We start from the raw sequence: 22,292 nt of genomic DNA on the forward strand, positions 1-22,292 counted from the left end.
CACCAACTTTGCTTTTTGCATTGAAATAGGGGCTACCAGGCTTTACCATTTGTTTGCTTCTGTGCCGTTCAGACTCCAGGCACTGCCATCTGACATGCTTAGGACTCCTGGGCCTTTCCATCCACTCATCAGATGAACCTTCTTTTATGTTGTCTCTCCAAGTTAGAGTGGGAACTCCTTGAAAGCAGGAACTGTCTCACTTTTTCTCTTTGTGCCTCTAACACCTGGCACAATGCCTGTCTCAAAGTAAGCCTAATAAGTATGTTTTCATTCATTCAAGGATGAGTACTATAAGTGCAGAGCAGGCTAACCAGAATCCTTAGAAAAAAATTTTAGAGAGGAGAGTTCCTTTGCATCTAAGAGGAAGACATCATGAAAGATATAAGATATGAGTTGGGCCTCAAAAGAAGGGAATACTCTTTGAAAATATTGCTCACAATCCCAAAAGATTCCAGCCCAGGCTTTCTTACGCTCAGTTCTGAGCTCAGCTCTTTGTTCATCTCTAGCACCTGTCAGATAAATAAGCCAGCAGAACGAGTTATCCACCAGCTACTTGTTACAATCTAGACAGCATGCTTCTTCATCCAATATGTTTTTCTAGTATAGATGGCTTTTATTCTTATTTAATTTGGATCATTTGGAATTTCAGAGCTTTCTGGGGCATGAGGCAATTAGTTACATGCCTTTTGTCTTAAAAAAAAAAGAATACTTGACCTTCACACTCAAAAGAAAAACTTATTTGAACTTTTATGTGTGATCTTTGTACCATAGCCAGTTACCTAAATAATGTTATTTTATCTTCATTCTCCTCATCTTTTTTGTGGAATTTAGATAGAAGTTCTTAAGGTGAGTCCCTATCCAGCTATTATTCTTTTGTATTTAATATTCAAATAGTCTTTTGCACAAGAGGATGAAATAACTTCTTTCTGTAATTTTAGGATATAAGTTTACCCTTTGTATGCTCACTTAAAGGGTCATCAGTACAACTGCAGAAGTGGAAAGGACAGCAGGGATGATATATCCCTTGCCCTATTTTCACATGATTTGAATTTCTTCTGCTAGGCCTCTGTATGTTGAAAACATTTTGTTGCATGTAGGTTGGATATTATGAGTATTTGGTATGGTGACATCTATTGAAGTACTGTTATTTTTTTATGGATTAGTGTTATGTACAGCCAATTGTGGGCAATAATTTTTTCTGTGATAGTGTTCTACTTTTGGTACAGTTTATTAGTTAATTTTTCCAGGATATTTTGAGGTCTGTGTTTGTAGTTTGGAGATTTGTTATCTAAATAATTCTAGCCATCTCACTTTGATTTCAGGATGCCAGCACGTCTCTTAATGCATTTAGTCATAGCCTTTGGTTTGATATCTTTATGCTCAATGTGTCTTGCCTACAGAAGTATTTGTAGGTCTCACTTTCATCCATTGGTTCAATTTAATTTGGAGATTCAAGCTTGAAGCCTTAAATCTTTATCTTTCCTTGGTGTTAAGAATTTTATACTTATCCAATACAGATAATATTTTGAAATTACTGAAGAAAGATCTCATGAGGTAAAGGAGGTATTTCATATTTTTCTGTGGAGTAATAATAGCTTGATGCAGTTGATGTACATCAAATGATTGACGGGATGTTTTGGTTCAGTTCCCTCTTTAATTTGTATTTTGTCCAAAGTTCCATTTAGGAAATGTGATCATGGATTTAAAGCCAGGAAGAATCATAATGGGTGTGTGTTCTCTCCCTGAAAAATGCCACATTTTATATTAGTTATTATAGGCATTGTATCGATGGCATTTTTAAAAGAGAATAGTTTTTCATGAGTATATCAAATACTCTACCTTTCTTACTATGCTTAGGTCTATTTTTAATATTTTCAATACATGGATAAGCCATAGGTGCATAACTGAGTCAGAGGTTTTGCAATAATCAGCAAAGGCAGTATAAATGTTATGGCACTTTCAGGAATCTTGATCAGTAATTACCAAATTGATAATAAGTTACTTTTTGTACCCTAGACTTGCACATCTTTTTTGCTCCTTGGTCAATATATTGTTTCATTCAAGTGGATGTACATATATATATATATATTCTTTGAGCAGTATAAGCTACATATATTCTTTGAGTAGTATAAGCTGTGAATGCTTCGTATCACATACATAAACACATATTTGTACTATGTTTGGAGGAGTTGCTGGTGTGCCCTTTTGGGAATAGATATGTCATGACTTCTGGCAAGAAAGTTTGGATTAGGCTTACATCAAGAAACTGCTAAATTCTTAATTCATAATCTACGTGAAAATAGTTGTTAGGAATTATGGATCTTATCCAGCCCCACTCTTTCCCATTTTGCAGAGAAGCTAAAAGATTAATCATCTCCTTTGATATACCTATTCATTAATACATCATGCTAAAAGTGCAAGCACTTTTGTTTTTCATTGGATTCAGTTTGCATTTTCATTTTGTTGAACTTCTTGTGACCATATAGGTGACTAGAAATTTTTTACAGCCTCCTTTTTAGAGGACATCCCTTAGCTCCTGCAATTAAGTATTTAATATTAAATTGATTATTCTGTTCTTCACCCTGCTTTGGACTCCTTCTTTTGGCTTAATCTTTCAATTTTTGCTTTTTCCCAATTGAGGATACTTAGAGTTCCTGGTATGTTGTTGTTTTCCAAATTTCTTTCCTCAAATTTCTTTTCTTTATTGGCTTTAATGGGGCAATAATGATATTTAAGATTTCTGTTGCCTGTGCTAGCTGGATATTGACTTAATCTTGTAAGGTTTTGTGCAGATCTTTAATAGTTCTTCAAAGTTTCTCCTTCCATGGTGGTTTACCATCTCTTGTTAAGGGTACTCCTTGTTAGTTCTACCTTTCCTCCTTTGGTTCTTACTATAGCAGTAACTATCACATATATTACTCTGTGAAGGTCCAGAAATATTTTTCTTACTTTCTGTTAAATATTTTGGGAGCATGTGTTAGTTCATGATGGTTATAGCAGATGCCAGCTTTTGGGAATTATTGTGATTTGGTATAATTGGTCAGCAGTTTTTGGATTTGTGCCATCAAATTCAAAATGGCTTTTTGGAATTCCTATCTAACTATGACTGTCTGCTTTTCAAGATATTTGAGATACTGGCACTTTTTAAATCATGCTTCTTTACTGAGTATAATTTTTGGAATTTGCATTAAGTGAAGATTTTCATTGACCTCAAGGTCTTCAACTTTTCCTTCCTTCTAGTTACTCAATTTCATATTTTATTTCATTAAAAATAGGTTTAGGAATGATTTTTTTTTTATGATTGTCCTTCACTGGTTGTCAGTGGGATTGACTTAAAACCAAGGGTATCATTGATGAAAAGTACTATAAAATCTTGCCTATAACTAGTGAGATCTGTTTCCAATTTTGTTGTGATTTGTTATTATTAATGTTACTGTCTTATTTTGTTAATAAAAGGTCATGTTTCTGTAAAGCCTAAAGGTTTATAAAGTGCTTCCTTCCCGATGACTCCTTAAGATAGGTAGTGCAAATGTGATAAATCTCATTTTGTAGAGCAGAGATCTGATTCAGACAGTTAAAGAGACTTGCCATTGATTGTATTGCTAGCAAGGGTCAGATATAGGACTCATGTCTAAGCACTGATGCTAGTTAGGTACAAGTAAGTTCTTCCCTGCTCTCCTGCTTCTATATAGTTGGTTGTCTTATGACTTATAGTCTTAGAACAAAAGTCACTCCCTAATAGATAAGTGATCAAAGGAGATGAACAAATATTTCTCAAAAGAATAATTGTCAACTTGTTGTTGTGGTAGTGGTGGTTGTGTTTGTCCTTTGTTTTCGAAGAAGACCATGACATCAGAGAAATGATGAGTGAGGGAGGACTGTACAAGGTCACCAGCCTCACTTTCTCCTCCTGAGCCATCTGGATCTAGTGATCAGATATTCATCAGAATGACTGGAGATGGCCCAGGATGCAGTGGAATACCTTGGCCTTTTTAGGTTAGGCCTTTTGATGTGCTCCCTTTGAGGGAGGTAACACCCATTGAGTGAATAGGCCTCTTTAAGAAGTAGTCAGGGAATGGCCCTTTTAATGAGCAAAAGAAAAAAAAATAACTAAATCAAACTGTTGACTACATGAAAGAGTGCTCCAAGTCACTGATGAGATAATGCAAATTAAAGCAACTCAGTTTCCACCTTACATCCAGCAAACTGACAAAGATGACATATGGAAATTGTTGATGTTGGAGGAGCTGCAAGGAGACAGGTACATTTCTACTATCTTGGTGAATCTGTGAATTAACCAAATCGTTCTGGAAAACAATTTGGAACTGAGCAAAAGAAGTCCTTAAAATGTTCCTCCACTACTAGTCACATACCCCAAGGCAATAAAGACAGACAGAAATGTACTGTGAATACCAAAAAATTCATAGCAGCACTGATGTGGTAAAAAAGGACTCTAAACAAAGTTGGTGCCCATCATTTTGGGAATGGCTAAGCAAATTGTGGCATGTAAATATAATGGAATATTATTATACTGTAAGAAATTAGACATGAAAAATTCAGAGAAAATGGAAATACTTATGAACTTATACAAATAATGAACTTATACAAAGTGAAGTAAGCAGAACCAGGAAAACACAGGACATAAAAACTTTAAGAATGTAAATGTAAAGAGCAGTAAAACAAAACTGAGTCCTACTTTATTTTAATGATCAAGTGTGGGCCTGCAGAAGAGATGCAAAAATATACCTCCTTTTTATTAAAGAGGTGGGAGACTATGAATGTGAATGCTGTATATGCTGTTTTACACGGCCAATGCATTAGCTGATTTGGCCGAACTTCAAAAAACATCGTTTCAAGGGAAAGCTTAGTTGGGGGAAGAGGATGTTCTGAATTAAGTGCAATGTAAAAGTGAAAGACATTAACAAAACACTTTAAAAACAACATAGTGTTAGAGAGTTGCTGGAACAGTGAAAAATTAAGTGACTTGCTTAGGGTCACAGAGTCAGTATGTGGCAAGGAAGGACTTGAACTCATATCTTCGTGACTTTGAGGTGGGCTCTCTAGCTGCACCTCTGTGCAGTGTTGCCTCTTGTCTCTATATGTAACTTTACTAAATAGGAGAAGGAAAATAGTCAAGAATAGAGGCTCCAGGTGAACCACATCTCCACCTTTCCCCATTCTTATCTACCTCCTTTCCCCTCTCCTTCAGTATGATATGGTGAAAAGAACACTGGACTTTGGTTTTGAATATTTTGGTATTGAAATATAGCATCACAGATATAAGACTGGTGGTTATCTAGTCTATCCCCCTTGTTTTAAAGATCAGGATTATCAGAAGACTTGAGAGGTGCAGTGATCTGCCCAAGGTCACATAGGTAATAACTTGCAGAGTTGGAGTTAGAATGTGGGTCTTGTGACTCCACGTGCAATGCTCTTTCTATACAGTACCCCCAGCTCAGCTACTTACTGCTGATATGAACTTGACCAAATCATTTCCTAACTCTGGCCTCAGTTTTCTCATCTATAAAATGAGGGAATTCAAATGAATAATAGGATAGCTAGTATTTATATAGCAGTTTGCAATGCTATATACACATACGCACATAAAATATCGGATAGTGAACTCCAAGAATGTGATGATTTTTCCTTGACAATCTTCTGTATTAAATATGTGTGTGTTATCCTCTGCTGTCTGCTACACTCTACTTTTAATATTATTTTTTAAAAAAACTTCTTACAAATTATGACTATAGCCATATTGTGGCCCCCCAAAATTGTCCTCAAATTAGAAGACTCCATTTTAAAGTACATGGCAGAGTCAGGGCATGCTTCAGAACAAGTGAAGAGCTATCACTTCATTGGTTTGGCTTAGGTCTCTTCTTTGAGAGCAGCAAGAAATAGGATTTTATCGGTATTTCATAATCCTGCCTGAGCCATGTAACTCTGACATCGGACTAAGAAAGCACAAAGCAATTAAAAATAATTAATGATTTCTGAATATCAGCTTTCTCCATGCAGTTTTAATCTAGTCCTCATTTAAATGGAAGATGGACATTTAATTATCAGTATTATGAAATTCATGATTTATATATTTCATCCAGTTGGATCATTTCTGTCTCTCTCTCTCTTCATATTCTTATAAAAAAAGCCTTTATATTTTGCACAAAAGTTATAATTTGAAAATTCATCTGCTGCACAATAATTAGAAACATATTTTCCTACTGTTTGTAATGATTACGTTATTTCCATCTTTTAATTAAGAAAAAAAACCTCACCTGGAAAATTTAAAATAAACTAGATAACATAATGATTATAAAGCATTTTCAGTATCCTAAAAAGAAAGCTGAAAGACTGCAAAATTAGACTGTTAGGGAAATGACACCCTTTTATCTGAAAGGTATCTAATAAGCCACTAAATTCATGTTTGAGACTGCCTCACTCTGCAGTTAGTTTTTTGTGCATCTGTAGTTAGGGAATGTCTCTTCCCTTCTTTTTTTTCTTTATTTGTTCATGGCATTCATTGATTCATTCATTCAGCAAACATTTATTGGATGCTTACTGTGTTCATTTCTGGTTGGACCAATTCTGCAAGTTTATGTCAGGAACTAAATCTGCGTGACCCTGAAATTAAACCAAAGAGCTTTTTCCTCTCCTGATTCAGAGCCACGAAGGAATGTTTTTTCTTCCTGCTTCCTGCATTTGCAGCTATCCTCCATAGCCTTCATCTTAATGGAGATGTTGTTGTGAGTTTATGCAACCTCTGTTTCAGACCTCCATATCCCTTTGCTCCCTGCCAAGGTTTATCAAAAACACCAAAGATCAGAGGTGGGGGAAGTGGGGTTGGGGAGAAGGGGGTTGAAAGAGAAGAAGAGATCCATTTGGTGCAGCTACAGATAATAGCATACATGGGGAAACTCCTGAATGAAGTGAAAAATTATTTATAATAATAGTGCTCAAACAGAGGGAAAAATAAGTCATTTTAAAGGTATATAAATTTTTTATCGTTGCGTATAAACAGCTACTGCTTTCCTTGTCTATCCATCTATTCTTGGCCACACTGACAACAGAATCGAGGGTAAAGGAAAAATATAATAAGAAAACCAAGAAATGAATGGGAATAGATGGGGAATTGATTGCACTGTATATTTGTATATCCTGATGGAAAAGGTGCTGTTGACAGGTGGCCAGGTTTGCTCTGTATACAACCATGTGTGCGCTGTCAGGCGCACGCAAGCAGCCTTGTTTCGATTGATGAATTGCCTGCTTTCTTGATTAAACCTTCCGTCACTTAAGAAACAAAACGCCTGTGTTTAGATGGCAGAGTGGGACGTGTCAAAAAAATCTGTCTCCTCTACCTTTGTACAGATGTTGGGCACAGACTGTAACATGTATTATTAAAATGAATGTGGCATTTACTGTGCATTATTCCTTTCCTGGGAGAAAGGACTGTAAATTATATGCTAATAATAAGCTTTATTAACCCTTTCCAAAAGCCGAAGATTTAAGAGTACAAATATTCCTGTAGGCTTGGCTAATTGGGTGTGCTTTAATACCGTGGTAGCTATGTCATTGAAGTTAATAAACAGTGTGTTCCTAGCAAATATGCAGCTGCACCTTTGGGAATCTTACTTCTAGGAGGTTTTCTGCTGTGTAAGTTCCAAAAAGACATAAACCTTTGGAATTACAAGATGCTTCACAGACAGAGACCCTAAAACATTGGGTTAGGGATTTGTATCATTAGAACATAGGATTGGAGTATTATGACACAATCACTGAAACTGAGTTTGAAGGGATTTCAGAGGTCATCTCATCTAAACCATAGCCAAACATCTGCCTTCCCAAAATATCCCTGAAAACCAATCATCTAATCTGCATGGGACTTCATTTCCTCAAATATAAAATCCACAGTCTGTGATTCTCTAAATGGATGTCCAGCTTCTGCTTGAAGACCTTGTGTTTCCTAAGATGGCCTCTTCTCCTTGCAGATGATTCTCATTATTAGTAAATTCTTCATTAAATCAACTTGAGATCTGCCTCCCTGTAATTCCCTTTGCCTCCACTGTTCTAGTTTTTGCTTTTTCTCTAGGTCTAAGCCATGAGAATGACCCCTTTTCCCCATTACAACCCTTAAGATACTTGAAAATTTAGATCATATTCCCTTTAAGTCTTCTTTAATTAAGATTTTTTAAAAATTTAGGCTCTTCTCATATACTGTATGCCAACCCTCCTAACCTGTCATTGTGATAGCATTGACAGCACTAGTCTCTTTTATTCAGTAAGCCTAAGTTAACATTGGATTAATAGGAGGGATGCCTTTTTCCTAGGCTAAGAAGCTCTTTGGCTGCCAGGAGTTAAGGCTTTAGTACCTCAACCCAGTGAAAACAACTTGACTTCTTGGGTCTACAGGAGAGGGGAACCTGCAGCCTCAAGGCCACATGTAGCCCTCTAGGTTCTCAAGTGCAGCCGCTTGACCAAATCCAAATTTCACAGAAAAAAATCCCCTTAATAAAAGGATTTGTTCTGTAAAACTTGGACTTATTCAAAAGGCTGTACTCAAGGACCTAGAAGGCCACTTGTGGCATTGAGGCTACAGGTTCCCTGCTCCTGGAACTTTGTTTTTCCTCATTTTATCTGTTATCATCCCATAATTGTGGTATGTCATCTTTACTAGGATTTCTCTTAATGCTTGGGATGTATTTCTTTCACAGTTCTTGAATTCCAGCCAGAGTTTGGGATGCAAAAGAAGATTCCAGGGTTCAAGTTGCTCACACAGAAGTCCTATGTTCCAGGTCCAGCTCTGGCATTTACTGTGGGACTGTGGTCAAGTCATTTGGCCTCTTGAGCCAGATGACCCGTATGTAAAATGGGAATAATAGTTGTACAAATCAACATTCTAAGTTGTGAGGAACCCTCTTTGTAAAGTGTCCAGAATTAAGTGATTCACAAGGTTTTCTGGAAGAAAACAAATCTCATAGATTAGGTTGGGGTGGGGCACACCCTAATTTACAATCTGATTAAACTACATAGAACCCTTAAAATTAATATTTAATTTGTAGAATTGGATTATTTTATTTTTAACCTTTTTAACAGTAATGTTTTGACCTCAACTTTTGTTTCTGCCTTCTCAGTCTCATTACATATCATTGCCATGGAGTGTATGCTATAATCAAATGAACTACTTTTTTCCCCTTTTTTCATTCCTCCTCCTCCCCAAGCCCAAGTACTCCCTACTTCTGCCTTACAAGCCTTTGTCCATCCTGGGTCCTTTGTCTAAAATGTTCCTTCTTTCCTTTGCTGCTATGATGCCTACCCATCCTTTAAAACTCGATACCAGTATCACCTCCTTCAGGAGGCTTCTTGCTGTACTTTCCTTCCTATCTAACCCTTTGGTAACTTTCTAATGTACTTATATTTATTCATTTAGTAAGCCAGCATTTATTCAGTTTGTACTATGTGTTAGGTGCTTTGGGTACACAAATGAAAATGAAACAGCCCCTGCCTTCAGTAAACCTATTTTCTATGGGAGGAAAAATAGCAAACACCCATATTCAAGGAGGCAGTGTGGTGTAGCAGAAAATATGCTGAATGTGAAGTCAGAGAACTTGGGTTCAAATCCTACCTCAGATACTACCTATCTATCATCTAACTTCTTTAAGTTTCTGCTTCTTCAAGTATAAAAAAGTAGGTTGGGTAGATAATCTCTAAGATCTCTTTCAGGTGTAATTTTATGAGCCTTTGAAGTAAATACCAAATATATGCAAAACCTTTTTCCAGGTGGCGGGCACTAGCAGGCGGGGGCTGTTCATCTTAGGTATTGTCCAGAAGATAGCACTTGAACTGAGCCTTTATGAGGCTTTGTCTGCCTTTCACCCTCCTCTAGGTTTGTGGACTCAGGGCATTCCATTCTGAATGAAAGTAATCTTGTCAAATCTTTGGGCCTGGTTAGTACTTGGATGGGAACCTACCTGGCAATAGTAAATGCTGTTGGCTTTTGCATTAAGGGGCAGATTGATCTAGTATAGATCTTCTTAAACTTTTTCCACTCAAGATCCCTTCCATGCTTCTTAAATTGTGTGTACTGCTAGACTTAAAGTCAAGAAGACCTAGGTTCAAATCCTTATCTCAAGATAATGTGACCCTGGGTAAGTCACAGCTTCTCAGTGCTGCTGTTTCCTCATCTCTAAAATGTGAGGAGTAGGTGGGGCCAAAATGGCAGAGTAGAAGCAAAGGGTTGTAAAAGTTATCCCCCCAAGCCGAGCCAAATATCTGTAAAAAATGACTCTACACAAATTCTGGATCCACAGAACCCACAGAGTGATAGAGTGAAGCAAATCTCTAGCACAAGACAGCCTGGAAGGTCAACTGAAAGTGTCTGTTGCACTGCGCTAGGAGTAGAGCACAGTCCAGCATGGGATGCACCAGCACAGACAGGACCTGAGCAGGCCTCAGGGGGACTGAGTCTCTGGCACCTGTGATGGTTCCAAACTTCACAACCCCAGAACTCTGAGGACAAATTGCAAGGTCAGTGGAAAAAACCTGTGGGACTTATGTGAGAGAGGAGAGTGGTCTGGCTCCAGGGTGGTGGGAAAGGGTGGAGGAGCGCACAGAAGCAGCAGCAGGGGTGGAGACAGTAGCTCTTTCCTGGAGCTCTAGACCCACAAATTGTGGGGGGATCAAGCGACTGACAGTACACCCCCTGGCCCCCACTGGAAGCAGAGAACTACCTTAACAAAGAACTCAAAAGTCAAGTAATTGGCTGGGGAAATGGGCAAAAACTGGAAAAAGAATTCAATTATAAAATCTTACTTTGGTGACAAGTAAGACCAAAATATACAAAAAGAAGAAGATAACAAAGTCAAAACTCCTATATCCAAAGCCTCCAAGAAAAAATATGAATTGGTCTCAGGTCATGGAAGAGCTCAAAAAGGATTTTGAAAACCAAGTAAGAGAAGTAGAGCAAAAATTGGGAAGAGAAATGAGAGTTATGCAAGTGAAAAATAAGCCAACTTCTTGCTAACAGGAACACAAAAAATGTTGAAGAAAATAACACCTTAAAAAATAGACTAACCAAAATGCCAAAGAGGTCCAAAAAGCCAATGAGGAGAAGAATGCCTTAAAAAGCAGAATTGGCCAGATGAAAAAGGAGGTCCAAAAGCTTACTGAAGAAAATAATGCCTTAAAGATTAGAATGGAGCAGATGGAAACTAATGACTTTATGAAAAAATCAAGAAATTATAAAACAAAATGAAAGGAATGAAAAAATAGCAGACAATGTGAACTATCTCATTGGAAAAACAACTGACCTGGAAAATAGATACAGAAGAGACAATTTAAAAATTATTGGGCTACCTGAAAGCCATAATAAGATGAAAGAGCCTAGACATCATCTTTCAAGAAATTGTCAAGGAAAACTGCCCTAATAGTATAAAACCAGAGGATAAAATAGATATTCAGAGAATCAAATGACCACTTCCTGAAAGAGATCCTAAAAGGAAAACTAAGAATATTCCAAGAGCTCCCAGGCCAAGGAGAAAATATTGCAAACAGCTAGAAAACAACAATCTGAGTATTGTGGAAACACAATTAGGATAACACAAGATCTAGCAGCTTCTACATTGAGGGATCAAACAACTTGGAATATGATATTCCAGAGTTCAAAGGAGCTAGGATTAAAAACAAGAATCACCTACCTCTCAAAACTGAGTACAATACTTCAGGGGGAAAATGGTCATCAAGTGTTCTTGATGAAAAGACCAGAATCAAGAGAAGCATGAAAAAGTAAACAGGAAAGAGAAATCATAAGGGATCTGCTAAAGTCAAACTGCTTACCACCCTACATGGAAAGATCACATTTCCAACTCTTGAGACTTTTCTCAGTATTAGGGTAGTTAAAGGGATTATATACATATAGACAGAGGGCACAGGGTAAGTTAAATATGAAGCGATGGTATCTAAAAAAATAAAGAGGTGAGAGAGGAATATCTTGGGAGAAGGAGAAATAGAATGGGGTAAATTATCCCCCACATAAAAGGGGCAAGAAAAAGCTTTTTCAATGGAGAGGAAGAGAAGAGAGTTGAAAGGGAGAGAGTGAACCTTACTCTTATCACATTTGACTTAAAGAGGTAATAACATGCACACACAATTTGGTATGAAAATCTGTCTTACTGAACAGCAAAGTAGTGGAGAAGGAGATAAGTGGAGGGTGGAGGTTATAATAGAAGGGAGGGCAAATGGGAGAAGGGGGTAATCATAAGCAAACACTTTTGAGGTGGGACAGGGTCAAAAGAGAGAATAGAATAAATGGGGGGCAGTATAGGATAGAAGGAAATATAGTTAGTCTTTCACATCATGACTGTTAGGGAAGTGTTTTGCATAGCTATACATGTATAACCTATATCAAATTGCATGTCTTCTCAGTGGGGATGGGTGGGGAGGGAGGAAGGGAGAGAAGTTGAACTCTTAAGTTTTAAAAATAGATGTTAAAAATTGTTTTTACATGCAACTGGGAAATAAGACATATAGGCAATGGGATATGCAAATCTGTCTTGCCCTACGAGAAAATAGAGGGGAAAGGAATGCAAGAAGGGAGAGGTGTGATAGAAAGGAGGGCAAATTGGGGGAAAGGGAAATAAGAAAGGCACAATCTCTTGGGGTGGGTGGAAGGGAGAGGAGAGAAAGTTTGGAACTCAAAATCTTTTGAAAGTGAATGTTGAAAACTGAAAATAAATTAATTAAAAATATAAAATAAAATAAATGGAATTTCTCTTTCTAAAAATAAAATGTGAAGGGTAGAAACTGTGACTTCTTAGGTGTCTTTCATGTTTAAATCTATGATCCATATGATTTTGCTATATCCAAAAATATATTACCTTTAGCACTACGCTCTTACAAGAAGCACTTACTAAACATTGAATGAATTGAAACCTGCTTGTCTTCTGTGTAATCAAAAGTAGAGATTACTCTCTTATAAGGTTATTACTTTAAAAGTCAAGTTTTGTTGTAATGAAGAAACGAAATTATATTTGCAAGAAAATATTGTAGACCTCTTTCAAGAGATAAAGAATGAATTCTCACATTATACTGTTATCCTATGTTTGGTTTTTAAACAAAAATCAGAATTTAGGGCACCTTAATATAGTAGATTTTGCTTTCTACTGAAATATACCACCTCCCTCATGGTCTTTGTCTTCTCTATGTAAGAGAAACCCTTTTGGGTTTCTTCACACATTTTCAGCTGCTCTTATCAAGTCTTTAGACACTTTGGGGTGGGGGAGAAACACAGAGGATATTGCTCTCAGGACTTGCAGTAGCTTAGGAGTTCTTTCATTCAAGTCCATTAACTGTGGGCAGTTTACGTTAAATAATACTCTTCTCCTTTTAGGAGTAAAATGTCAGTTGAAGGGGGGAAATTATGCAAATATATATGGTAACTTACTTAGATTAAACACATTTGGGAGGAGTAATCACTTCTGTTTTTATTAAAATGGATCAAGTTAATATAATTATTTCCATTGGATATGCATACAGCATCTCAAGCTGTATGAGTTCCATAACTTTTGAATATGTCTCTTTTCCTCTCATTGTGTGGTTCAAAGATAAATGTAAACTTTAAACATATAAAAATAAGTGAATTTGGGGAAAATCATGCCAGAATTAAAACTGTCCTAAAGGTCACAACGTTGCTCAAGATCATTGGTACTAGAATGATTATAACCTCTCTCTCTCTCACACGTTGTCCTTGGTCCCTGCTGTGGGATGGCCTGATGGATGAAAGTGCTTGTAACAAGGACTTATTATAGGGCTTTGCTAGCTGAAGGCTGGTGCATGCGCTTATACCAGTTCTGCCTTGGTGCACAGAATCTTACATTTGAAGGAACCTTAGGAAGTGTGCTGTTAAAATATAGGACATGGGATGTGAGTGGGAAGGATCCTAAGAGACTGTCTAGTACAACCTCTCTGCATCCTCATCACTACGTGATCTTCTAGTCCATGAGGTGTACATAGTTATGATGAAGTCAAATTCACATGATGCTTCAAAATTTGGTTTTTAAATTATATATTGGGTCCTTTAATAACTTGGGGATTTTTATCTGTAGTGTTAATTGACTCAAGTCAGTTAAGATATTTTAAGTACTTAATAAATACTACAAGGCACTTCGCTAGGGGTCAGGTCTACAAAAATTAAATTCTATCTGCCTTCAAGGAGGTTAGATTCTCTTTGTTGAAACCAAAAATAATCCTTAAAAATGCTATCCATTCTTTGCCTTCCCCAGGCTTGTTCAAATGGTAGCACTTAATTACCTACTCAAGGCAAAAGGCATATTTTAGAAAAAGAAAAAAAAACTTCAGGTTTCATTTTGAAACATTTTACAGATTCACAGAATGATAAAACTGGAAGAGGAAATCATCTAGAGCCCTTGTTTTACAGATAGGAAACAGAGCCATTCCCCCCCACCTCCAGGGACGTGAAGTCACTTGCCTGAGGTCCCATCGCTAATTAATAACAGAGCTTGGACCAAAATTCAGCTGGTTTGATACCTGGCCCAGTGTTCTTTCCCTTAAACCTTGTGAATTTGGGGGAAAAGGGTGTGTGCATATGTGTGTGTGTATGCAAATGTTAATGCAGATGTTCTCTCCCTCCTTCCCACCTCCAGATAAATGGAGGATAAAGGTCTTAACCTGTTTACATTAAAAAACATTCAGTGATGTAGGCTGGTAGTTTGAATGGAATATATTTATCACATATCCCTGAAGAGACTCATTATTCTGCAGATTTGTCTTACAATTGTCCATAAGACAATGAATGATGCAGAGCTCTCTTCCAAGGTTGAGATCCTTTGTTGAAGAACTGTTTTTCATGCCTGACTCATTTTATAACTTGAGATCCAGCGATCCCCTGGTAAAGTAACATCCATAATTTTGATTGAGAGTATAATACTTGCCATTTTGACCAGCAATATTATTTCTGGACTTGTACTTAGAAGTACTTAAAAGGTTGATATCCAATGATGGTAAATATGCTCAGGTTTATGTTTTTGTTTCATTTTTTTTCTTGGAAGCCTCCAGTATTAATAAATTATCTGTTTTGCTTGTATCAAAAGCTCCTGTTTTTTTTATTTGTTGTTGTTATTGTTTGTTTGTTTCATTTTTAAAGAACACAGAGCCATCTCTTTCCCTCAAAGCAGAGTTTCACATGCAGTTTGGTGATGGCAGAGTAGTCCCAAGTAGGACCATAGAATTTGGAGCTATAAGGGACCTTAGAGGTCATGTGATCCACACCCCCCCATTTACATATATGGAAAATTGAAATGAAAGGAAATGAAGTGAATTGTCCAATGTTACGTTGTCATGCTACTAAAAAGTTTATGCAGTCATTTTCTTTTCATGATTTTCTTTCATTGTCTCATTTCTCTTCCCAGTTTTTCCTCCACCTCTCTTACTTGATTTTCAAAATCCTTTTTGAGCTCTTCCATGGCCTGAGACCACTGCATATTTATTTTGGATGTTTGGGATACAGAAGCCTTGATTTCCTCTGATGGTATGCATTGTTCTTCCTCATCTGAAAGGATGGAAGAAAATACCTGGTCACCAAAAAGTAACCTTCTGTAGTCTTATTTTTTTTCCCTTTTTTAAGCATTTTCCTATCCAGTTACTTGACTTTTGAGTCCTTTGTCAAGAGGAGAGTATAGTCTGGGGACATGTAAGTTCTCAGTTCCTCCAAGGTGGCACAATCAAGGGAGAGGAATTTACTCCTCTCCTGGCCTATTGGTCTGGGAGCAACCAAAAACTTTTCTGCCCAGAATATGAGAGTAGAATTCCCTCTCCACAACCACCTCCAGCTCTACCATACCACACTCCTCCTCACCCCACAGCTGTTGGCGCTCCTCTTCACACCAGGGCCAAGCTCAGGGCTGAGATTCAGATCTCTCGCTCAGTTCCCCCAAGGGCTTTAGTCTGAAATGGATGCTGCTGCTGCAGTAGCTGCTGCAGTCAGTCCAGACTGTGTTCCCTTCTCCTGAGTGAAGGATTTTCTCACTGACCTTTGAAGCTGTCTTTAAGGTTTGTGGGTTGAGCAATTGGGGAACTTCTGCTGCCGGTGGCTCCCTGAAGCCTGTTCTGGGTCCTGTCCCTGCCATTTCCTGTGGCCCATGCTGGGCTGTGCTCCACTCTGCACCCGGTGCAATAAACCTTTCCTGTTGGCTTTCCAGGCTGTCTTGTGCTGGAAATCCTTTCACTCTGTCGTTTGGTGGCTTCTGCTGCTCTAGAATTTGTCCAGAGTCATTTTTACAGGTATGTTATAGGCTATGTGGTGGGGGGCTTCTACAGATCTGTCTTTCTACTCCATCTTGGCTACACCTCCTATCATTATGTTGTGCAATCATTTTCCAGAAAGGTTGTAGTGTGATACACTTCCACCATTTAATGTAATTTTCATTTATTCAACAAAATCATTATTTGAGGTGATGATAACTGACATTTCTATTTAGCTTTTAGGTTTACAAAATGCTTTAAGTACCTACTTAGAGATACAAAATAATATGACAATATCCCTGCCCTCATAAATCATATAAGACTATGGGAGAGGGAAATAAGACATTGGAAAAGACTTCTGGATTTGGAGTCAAAGCACGTGACTTCCAATGCTGATTCTGCTCCTGACCATCTATGGGACTTTGGACAAGTCACTTTAGCACTCTGGGCCTCGGTTGTCTTATCTGTAAAACGTGGCACTTGGACCACATAATTTCCAAGATCTGCTTTAGTTTTCTGCATCTGTGGTCCTAGAAGGGAAGGAAAAGGAGCAAATATTAGTTAAGTGCCCACAATGCACTAGACACTATGATCTTATTTGATTTGATCCTCAGAATGACCCTGTGAGGTAGGTACAGCTATTATCTTCATTTCACAATTGAGGAAATTGAGACAGTAAGAAGTTAAGTGACTTACTCAGAGTCATGCAAGTAGTTCATGGCTGAGGCCAGAGTTGAACTCAGGCCTTCCTTGCTTCAGACCCAACACTATCCACTACACCACTTAGTTACTTCTGTAATACACAGATACATAAAGAATCTGTGATTTTGTCAGTGTGGAGCAACTCCTGCTTTAGGAATTTCTTTTACCAACATAGCGAGCCCATAGATAAATCAGTGGACAAGTCTTACTGAGTTTCCTGAGAGACTGAATTTTCCTAGGGTCACACAGTTGTAAACATCAGAAATCAACTTTAAACTTGCATCCTCCCAGTCTATTATGTCTCGCTGCATCCATCTCTCATGTAAATTATAATGCAGTTCAACATACAATATACACATTGTAGTCTCATAAGCATTCTGAGATCAGGGATCTTTCCCTGACTTTGGTATTGTATTTAACAGTGCCCTATACACTGTAAGTACTTGGTCTATATTTAAAAGTGGAGTTCATTTAGGCATAGAGGAAGCATGAGCAAAGGAATGGAGATAAAGCATTTAGAAGAGATATTCAAGTCATCCATTTCCTCTAGAATACTGAAATCATAAGGAGCATGAAATAAGGGTAGAAAGGTAGATTGGAGACAGAATGTAGAGGAGATTAGACTTTTCAAAGAAATAGTGGCAGCTTCCATTTAGTAATAGAGTAATGATAAGGGGAAAGGGAGTGCACATTAGCAGCCTTTACATAATTTTGACTTGTTATTCTGCCCTGTTGGGGAGGGGAATCAATATTGTCCTGTGACAGTAGTGTGGTAAAGTAGAAAGAAGATCGTAAAATATAGCACTAGGCCTTCAAAGCCATGAGTCCAATCTCCTCTTTTTTACAGATGGTGAAACTGAGACCTAAAGAGATGAAGTGACTTGCCCACGAGCACATAGCTAGTAAATGGCAGAGCTGGGATTTGAACCCAGGTCCATGAGTCTAAATCCAGCACACTTGCCACTGTACCATCCTCCTTCAGAAGCATGTAACTTAGAGTCTGGAGACTATGGACAGAATCCAAGCTCTGCTGCTTATTACTAGCTGAGGGGTTATGGTACTAAATTCTTGCTTATGTGAAATGGGATAATGACATTCACACTTCTATTGTGAGGTAGGCATGAAACTGTTATGAGAAAAGCATTTTCTAATTTGTGAAGCAAATAGAGAAATGGGAGTCATTGATGTAATTATTATTTCCTGAAGAGAAAATTCATTTTAAAATGTTCAGTGTAGGTTATTAGTTTTCAGTGTAATTTGACTGAATTCAGTTCTATGACCGTATTTGCTATCTCCCTTTAAACTGTAATATAGTATATTTTATGTTGCCTACTATGTGGGCACCAAGTGTGTAGTAGGTCTGCAACATGGGGATAGAAAGAACACTAGATTGAGAATCTGAAAAATAGACCGGGGTCAGAATCTTGTGTAACTTTGGCCAAATCACTCCTATTTCCTTGGCCCTAGATGCCTCATATGTAAAACTGAGTGTTTAAAACTCACGATCTCTTTCCATCCTAATGCTAAAATCCTGATTCAGCCCTCCCTCATTCAAAACAAAGTCAAGTGCAAATCATGTCATTATTTCTCTGATGACATGGTCTTCTTCAGCAACGAAGGACAAACACACAAAGTCCTGATTACGTTGTTTCCAAATTAGTCTTTGGCATACTTTTCTCCCTTGGTTTGGGCTTATTTCTTTACTATAGATACTTTAAATCTCTCTCCCCAACCTACCCTTTGGAAAAATGTTCACTCTCTAAAACATTACCTTGAACAGTATTATGAGCCATAGTGTAATTAAGCAGCCCAAAAGTCGGCTCTCAGCTGCATGCTCTTCTCCCTCCCAGGCTGGTCTCTAATGCCAGCTCAATTCATGGGATGCATCAGCATGTGGGATGCACTGAGCAGAGAAAGGCATGCTTTTGTCATTTGCGCTCTTGAGCTTTTGAGACGAGAACTAAATAACTTTATTACATTTTCAGTCTTGTGGTAAAATGCTCACTGTTGCGAAATGTAAGGTTATCAATGCTATGGGCTTGCTACTTATCTTCAATATACGTTTTCTTTAAAAGATATTGTTATCTTTTATTTGGATGTAATGAGGACAGACATTTTAATCAGAGGTTAGTCATTTATTTTTGCAAACTATTGTTTTGATTCATCATTTTTGCAGATAATTAAATGGTTCAGTTGGCACAGTGCATCTACTTTATTAAAACAGGTAATTTTGAAAAAAGGAGATGCTATTTTTTGGATCACTGCACAAGAATTGCTTTTATCTTCATCTTGGAACATAGTTTCTGGGTATTTTGCAAGAATCCCCTCTTGTGTTCATGTGTATTAGTGTGTTTTCTGGTCTGGGAGGGAGACAGGCCTCTGGTGGCTGGGATGTTCACCAGTGAGCTATTTGGAAGATGAGAAGAGAAAGTAAATTCTATGTCGATCGCTCTTGGATTTTAATTGGAATGGGAAAGGGAGTCTACAAGTTATGAACTTTGCAGTGCAGCCGCTCTTGCACTGAAAACAGACTAATTGTAGCCCTCTCAGTGGGTGGAGTTTAAAAGTCAATTACTGCTTGTCCTATTCTAATTTACACTCCTAGGATTTAAAAAAGTCTGTCATTTTCTATAAAAACGAAAAGGTTACCTATATTAACTTGGGTGTACGTGCGCCTTTTCATTTGTAAATGCTGCAGCTACATGCACTTATATGTGCAACATGTAGGGGTGTGTGTATATATTATATGTGAGCAATATTACTTACGAAGCTTAACCTTTACGGCTTGGTTCTTTAAGTACATAATAGACTAGAGCATATTCCATTGTCTGCTGGTTTCTGTCTACCCAGGGACTTAGCGTTTCCTCCAGAATCTTGTAGCTGAATGTAAGCAATACCTTACTTATGGATTAGGCATCAATAACTGAGTGATGGTGCTTGAAGGGACTACTTTTTAAAAAAAAAATCATTTTTGCTTTGTTTTTTTTTAACTTTTCGTATATATGTATACATGTTCCAAATTAATTAATCCCTCCCCTCATTAAAAAAAAAAAAAGATGTATTTAGAAATACCAATTAAAAATTGGGAAGCTTTTTTTTTTTTTTTTTTTTGCTGAGCTGTGCACAATTTATAATGTGGCTTCTGCCCTTTTCCGCAGAGAGCTCGCTCCCTGGTAAAACACTAACCTTCAGTGTTTGTGTAAATATGAAATGGATATTCTTTTGTGTCCTCCAGCTACCAGGATAACCCATGTTATGTGCGTCTTCACTTTTCCCTACACCCCCTCCCTCCCCACCAGTATTCATATTGTTTTTCAGGTGAATTGCCTGTCTGACAAATTCAGCCGTACAGACAAGTGGTTCTATATTTGTTTTGCTGGTGTGAGTCCCATAGTTTAATTTTTAAAAATAGGAAGCTACTGTGTAGTTGGGATATTTAAACAGTTATTAACCAAATGACAATTAACAGATTGCATAGACAGATTCTCTTTTGAAAATCTCTGAAATGGAATACAGTTTGCAGAACTATCCCAGTCTAGTAATGACAATGAATTTTGATTTCCCGGAACTGATATTAGACTCCTTATTAAACTATGTGCATCTGCTTTTAATTTACTCCAAATAATTGGAAAATGCAATGAAGCTTTCCAATTAAAACCCGGCTTTATGCTGTTTAATAATACCCCCATAATATTATAGCTTATGAAGTGACAGGTGAGTCGGTGTATGAATAAAACATAAAGGCAGCAATAAGGGACAGAAAACCGGAGACAGTTGTTGGAGATTTTAAATGCTGGATGTAATTTGCATATATTAATCTCTTCTTTTCAGCCTTATCAGGCGTTCTTCAGTATTTGAAGTTAAAATAGCGTTGACAGGCGGGAGTACGCTTAGTTTTTTCAAGGATTTATTACTTGTATAATTTCTGATCTTTAATAAGCAGATATGACTGATCCTCATAGTTCTATAGAAATCGGTTAATTGTTCCAGATGGCGTGTACTGATTATGCAAAATTACTTTTCACACCATTTTTTTTGTGTGTGTGATGGAGTTTGGAGTAAAATTAAATTTTTTTATAGCCTTCTTATCATGCTGTTTTACAGTGGTTTCTGCACAGAAGTTGAATTTAATCTACTATATTCCATTGACCGGCATAGTTATTCTAATGTAGCATTTTGTGATTTGACAAAGAATAATAGAACACATTGCTCATTGTTCGTTACTGTGCCCCTAATAAAAAGAAGCTCGCGTGCGAAAACTTGGCTGTTATTTATGAAGAATGCCTAATTCACGCAGTTAAAAAGGCAAAATTGTGACTGCGAAATGGTTTCTTTTTGGAGGGGAAGAGAATATCTGGGCGGAACAAATGGAAATAGCCTTTGTTGCTACAGCTTTCACACACTAAAGAAGGATCCCTCTTTTAATAACAAATATGGTTAGGTTGTGTTACTTTATTGTCCTAAAAAAAAAAAAGCTATGCAGCCTGACTGTGTCCTATTGAGGAAGGGAGGTGTGGTACTGGCTCACTTACTGTGATTTACATAATCTTGAGAGCAAAATCTTCAACTAAGGAATAACATTCATAAAAGGTATCTACTTTGTCTTAAGCAAAAAGCTGTTAATTTGTATCATACTATCCCCCCCCCCAAAAAAAACCTCTTCTCTTAGAGACTTCAATAGTGATTTGTTTTTTAAAATTACCTGAAGTGTCAATTTATCCAGAAGTACCTTATTCTGGTGTCACATCAGAATCCAGCTTGCTCTTGTCCCCAGCGTGACATTAATCTGGTTTTGTCCTTGTCCTTTTTAATATAACATTCTCTCCGTCGATAATTCAGCTGGTAGCAAGATATGAAGTGCTAGGCAGCCCAGGACCAAGATGTGATTTTAGGACTCTTAGCAACTTGGCATTGAAGGCATCAAATATCACAACTTCTATGTAAAAATATAGTTATGTGTATGTGTGTGTGTATATATATGTATGTATATGTGCACACACATCTTAATTTAATCTATAGGCTCTTGTAAAGTTCTTTGTAGAATTTTTTCTACTTTACTCTTTGCACTAGACATCAGGGCATAAGCAATAGTTGTCTCCATGGTGTTGTATTTGTTTACACTCATTGTGATCACTGCAAGGCCAGATAATGAAATGTCCCTTGAAATATGTAGTTTAAAAAACCCTGGGTTTGGACCTTGGTTTGAGTCCTGGCTCTGCTGCTTGACACCTGCATGACCCTCAACGAGTTACTTCCCCTCTAGTTTTATGAAATAATCTTTAAGGTCCCATCCAGCCTTTAGTTCTGTGAGTCTCTGATCTTGATCTCACTTTGGTGGG

General features: G+C 37.5%; 1 protein-coding gene across 4 annotated transcripts in view; it reads left to right on the forward strand.

The window, feature by feature from the left end:
- MVB12B (multivesicular body subunit 12B) overlaps window positions 1–22,292 on the forward strand; it is a 307,698-nt gene that overhangs the window by 194,334 nt on the left and 91,072 nt on the right. Inside the window, exon 8 of one of the 4 annotated variants that reach the window (XM_072631942.1) lies at window positions 8,709–12,923. The exons of the other annotated variants lie outside the window; for them this stretch is intronic. Within the exon in view, the coding sequence (XP_072488043.1) occupies window positions 8,709–8,842 (134 nt within the window). The 3' untranslated portion in view covers window positions 8,843–12,923. Of the gene's footprint in view, window positions 1–8,708; window positions 12,924–22,292 lie in introns of those variants that run through there. 4 annotated transcript variants of the gene reach the window in all.

This window comes from Notamacropus eugenii, chromosome 1 (assembly GCF_028372415.1).
Source record: "Notamacropus eugenii isolate mMacEug1 chromosome 1, mMacEug1.pri_v2, whole genome shotgun sequence".
Taxonomy (NCBI): Eukaryota; Metazoa; Chordata; class Mammalia; order Diprotodontia; family Macropodidae; genus Notamacropus; species Notamacropus eugenii.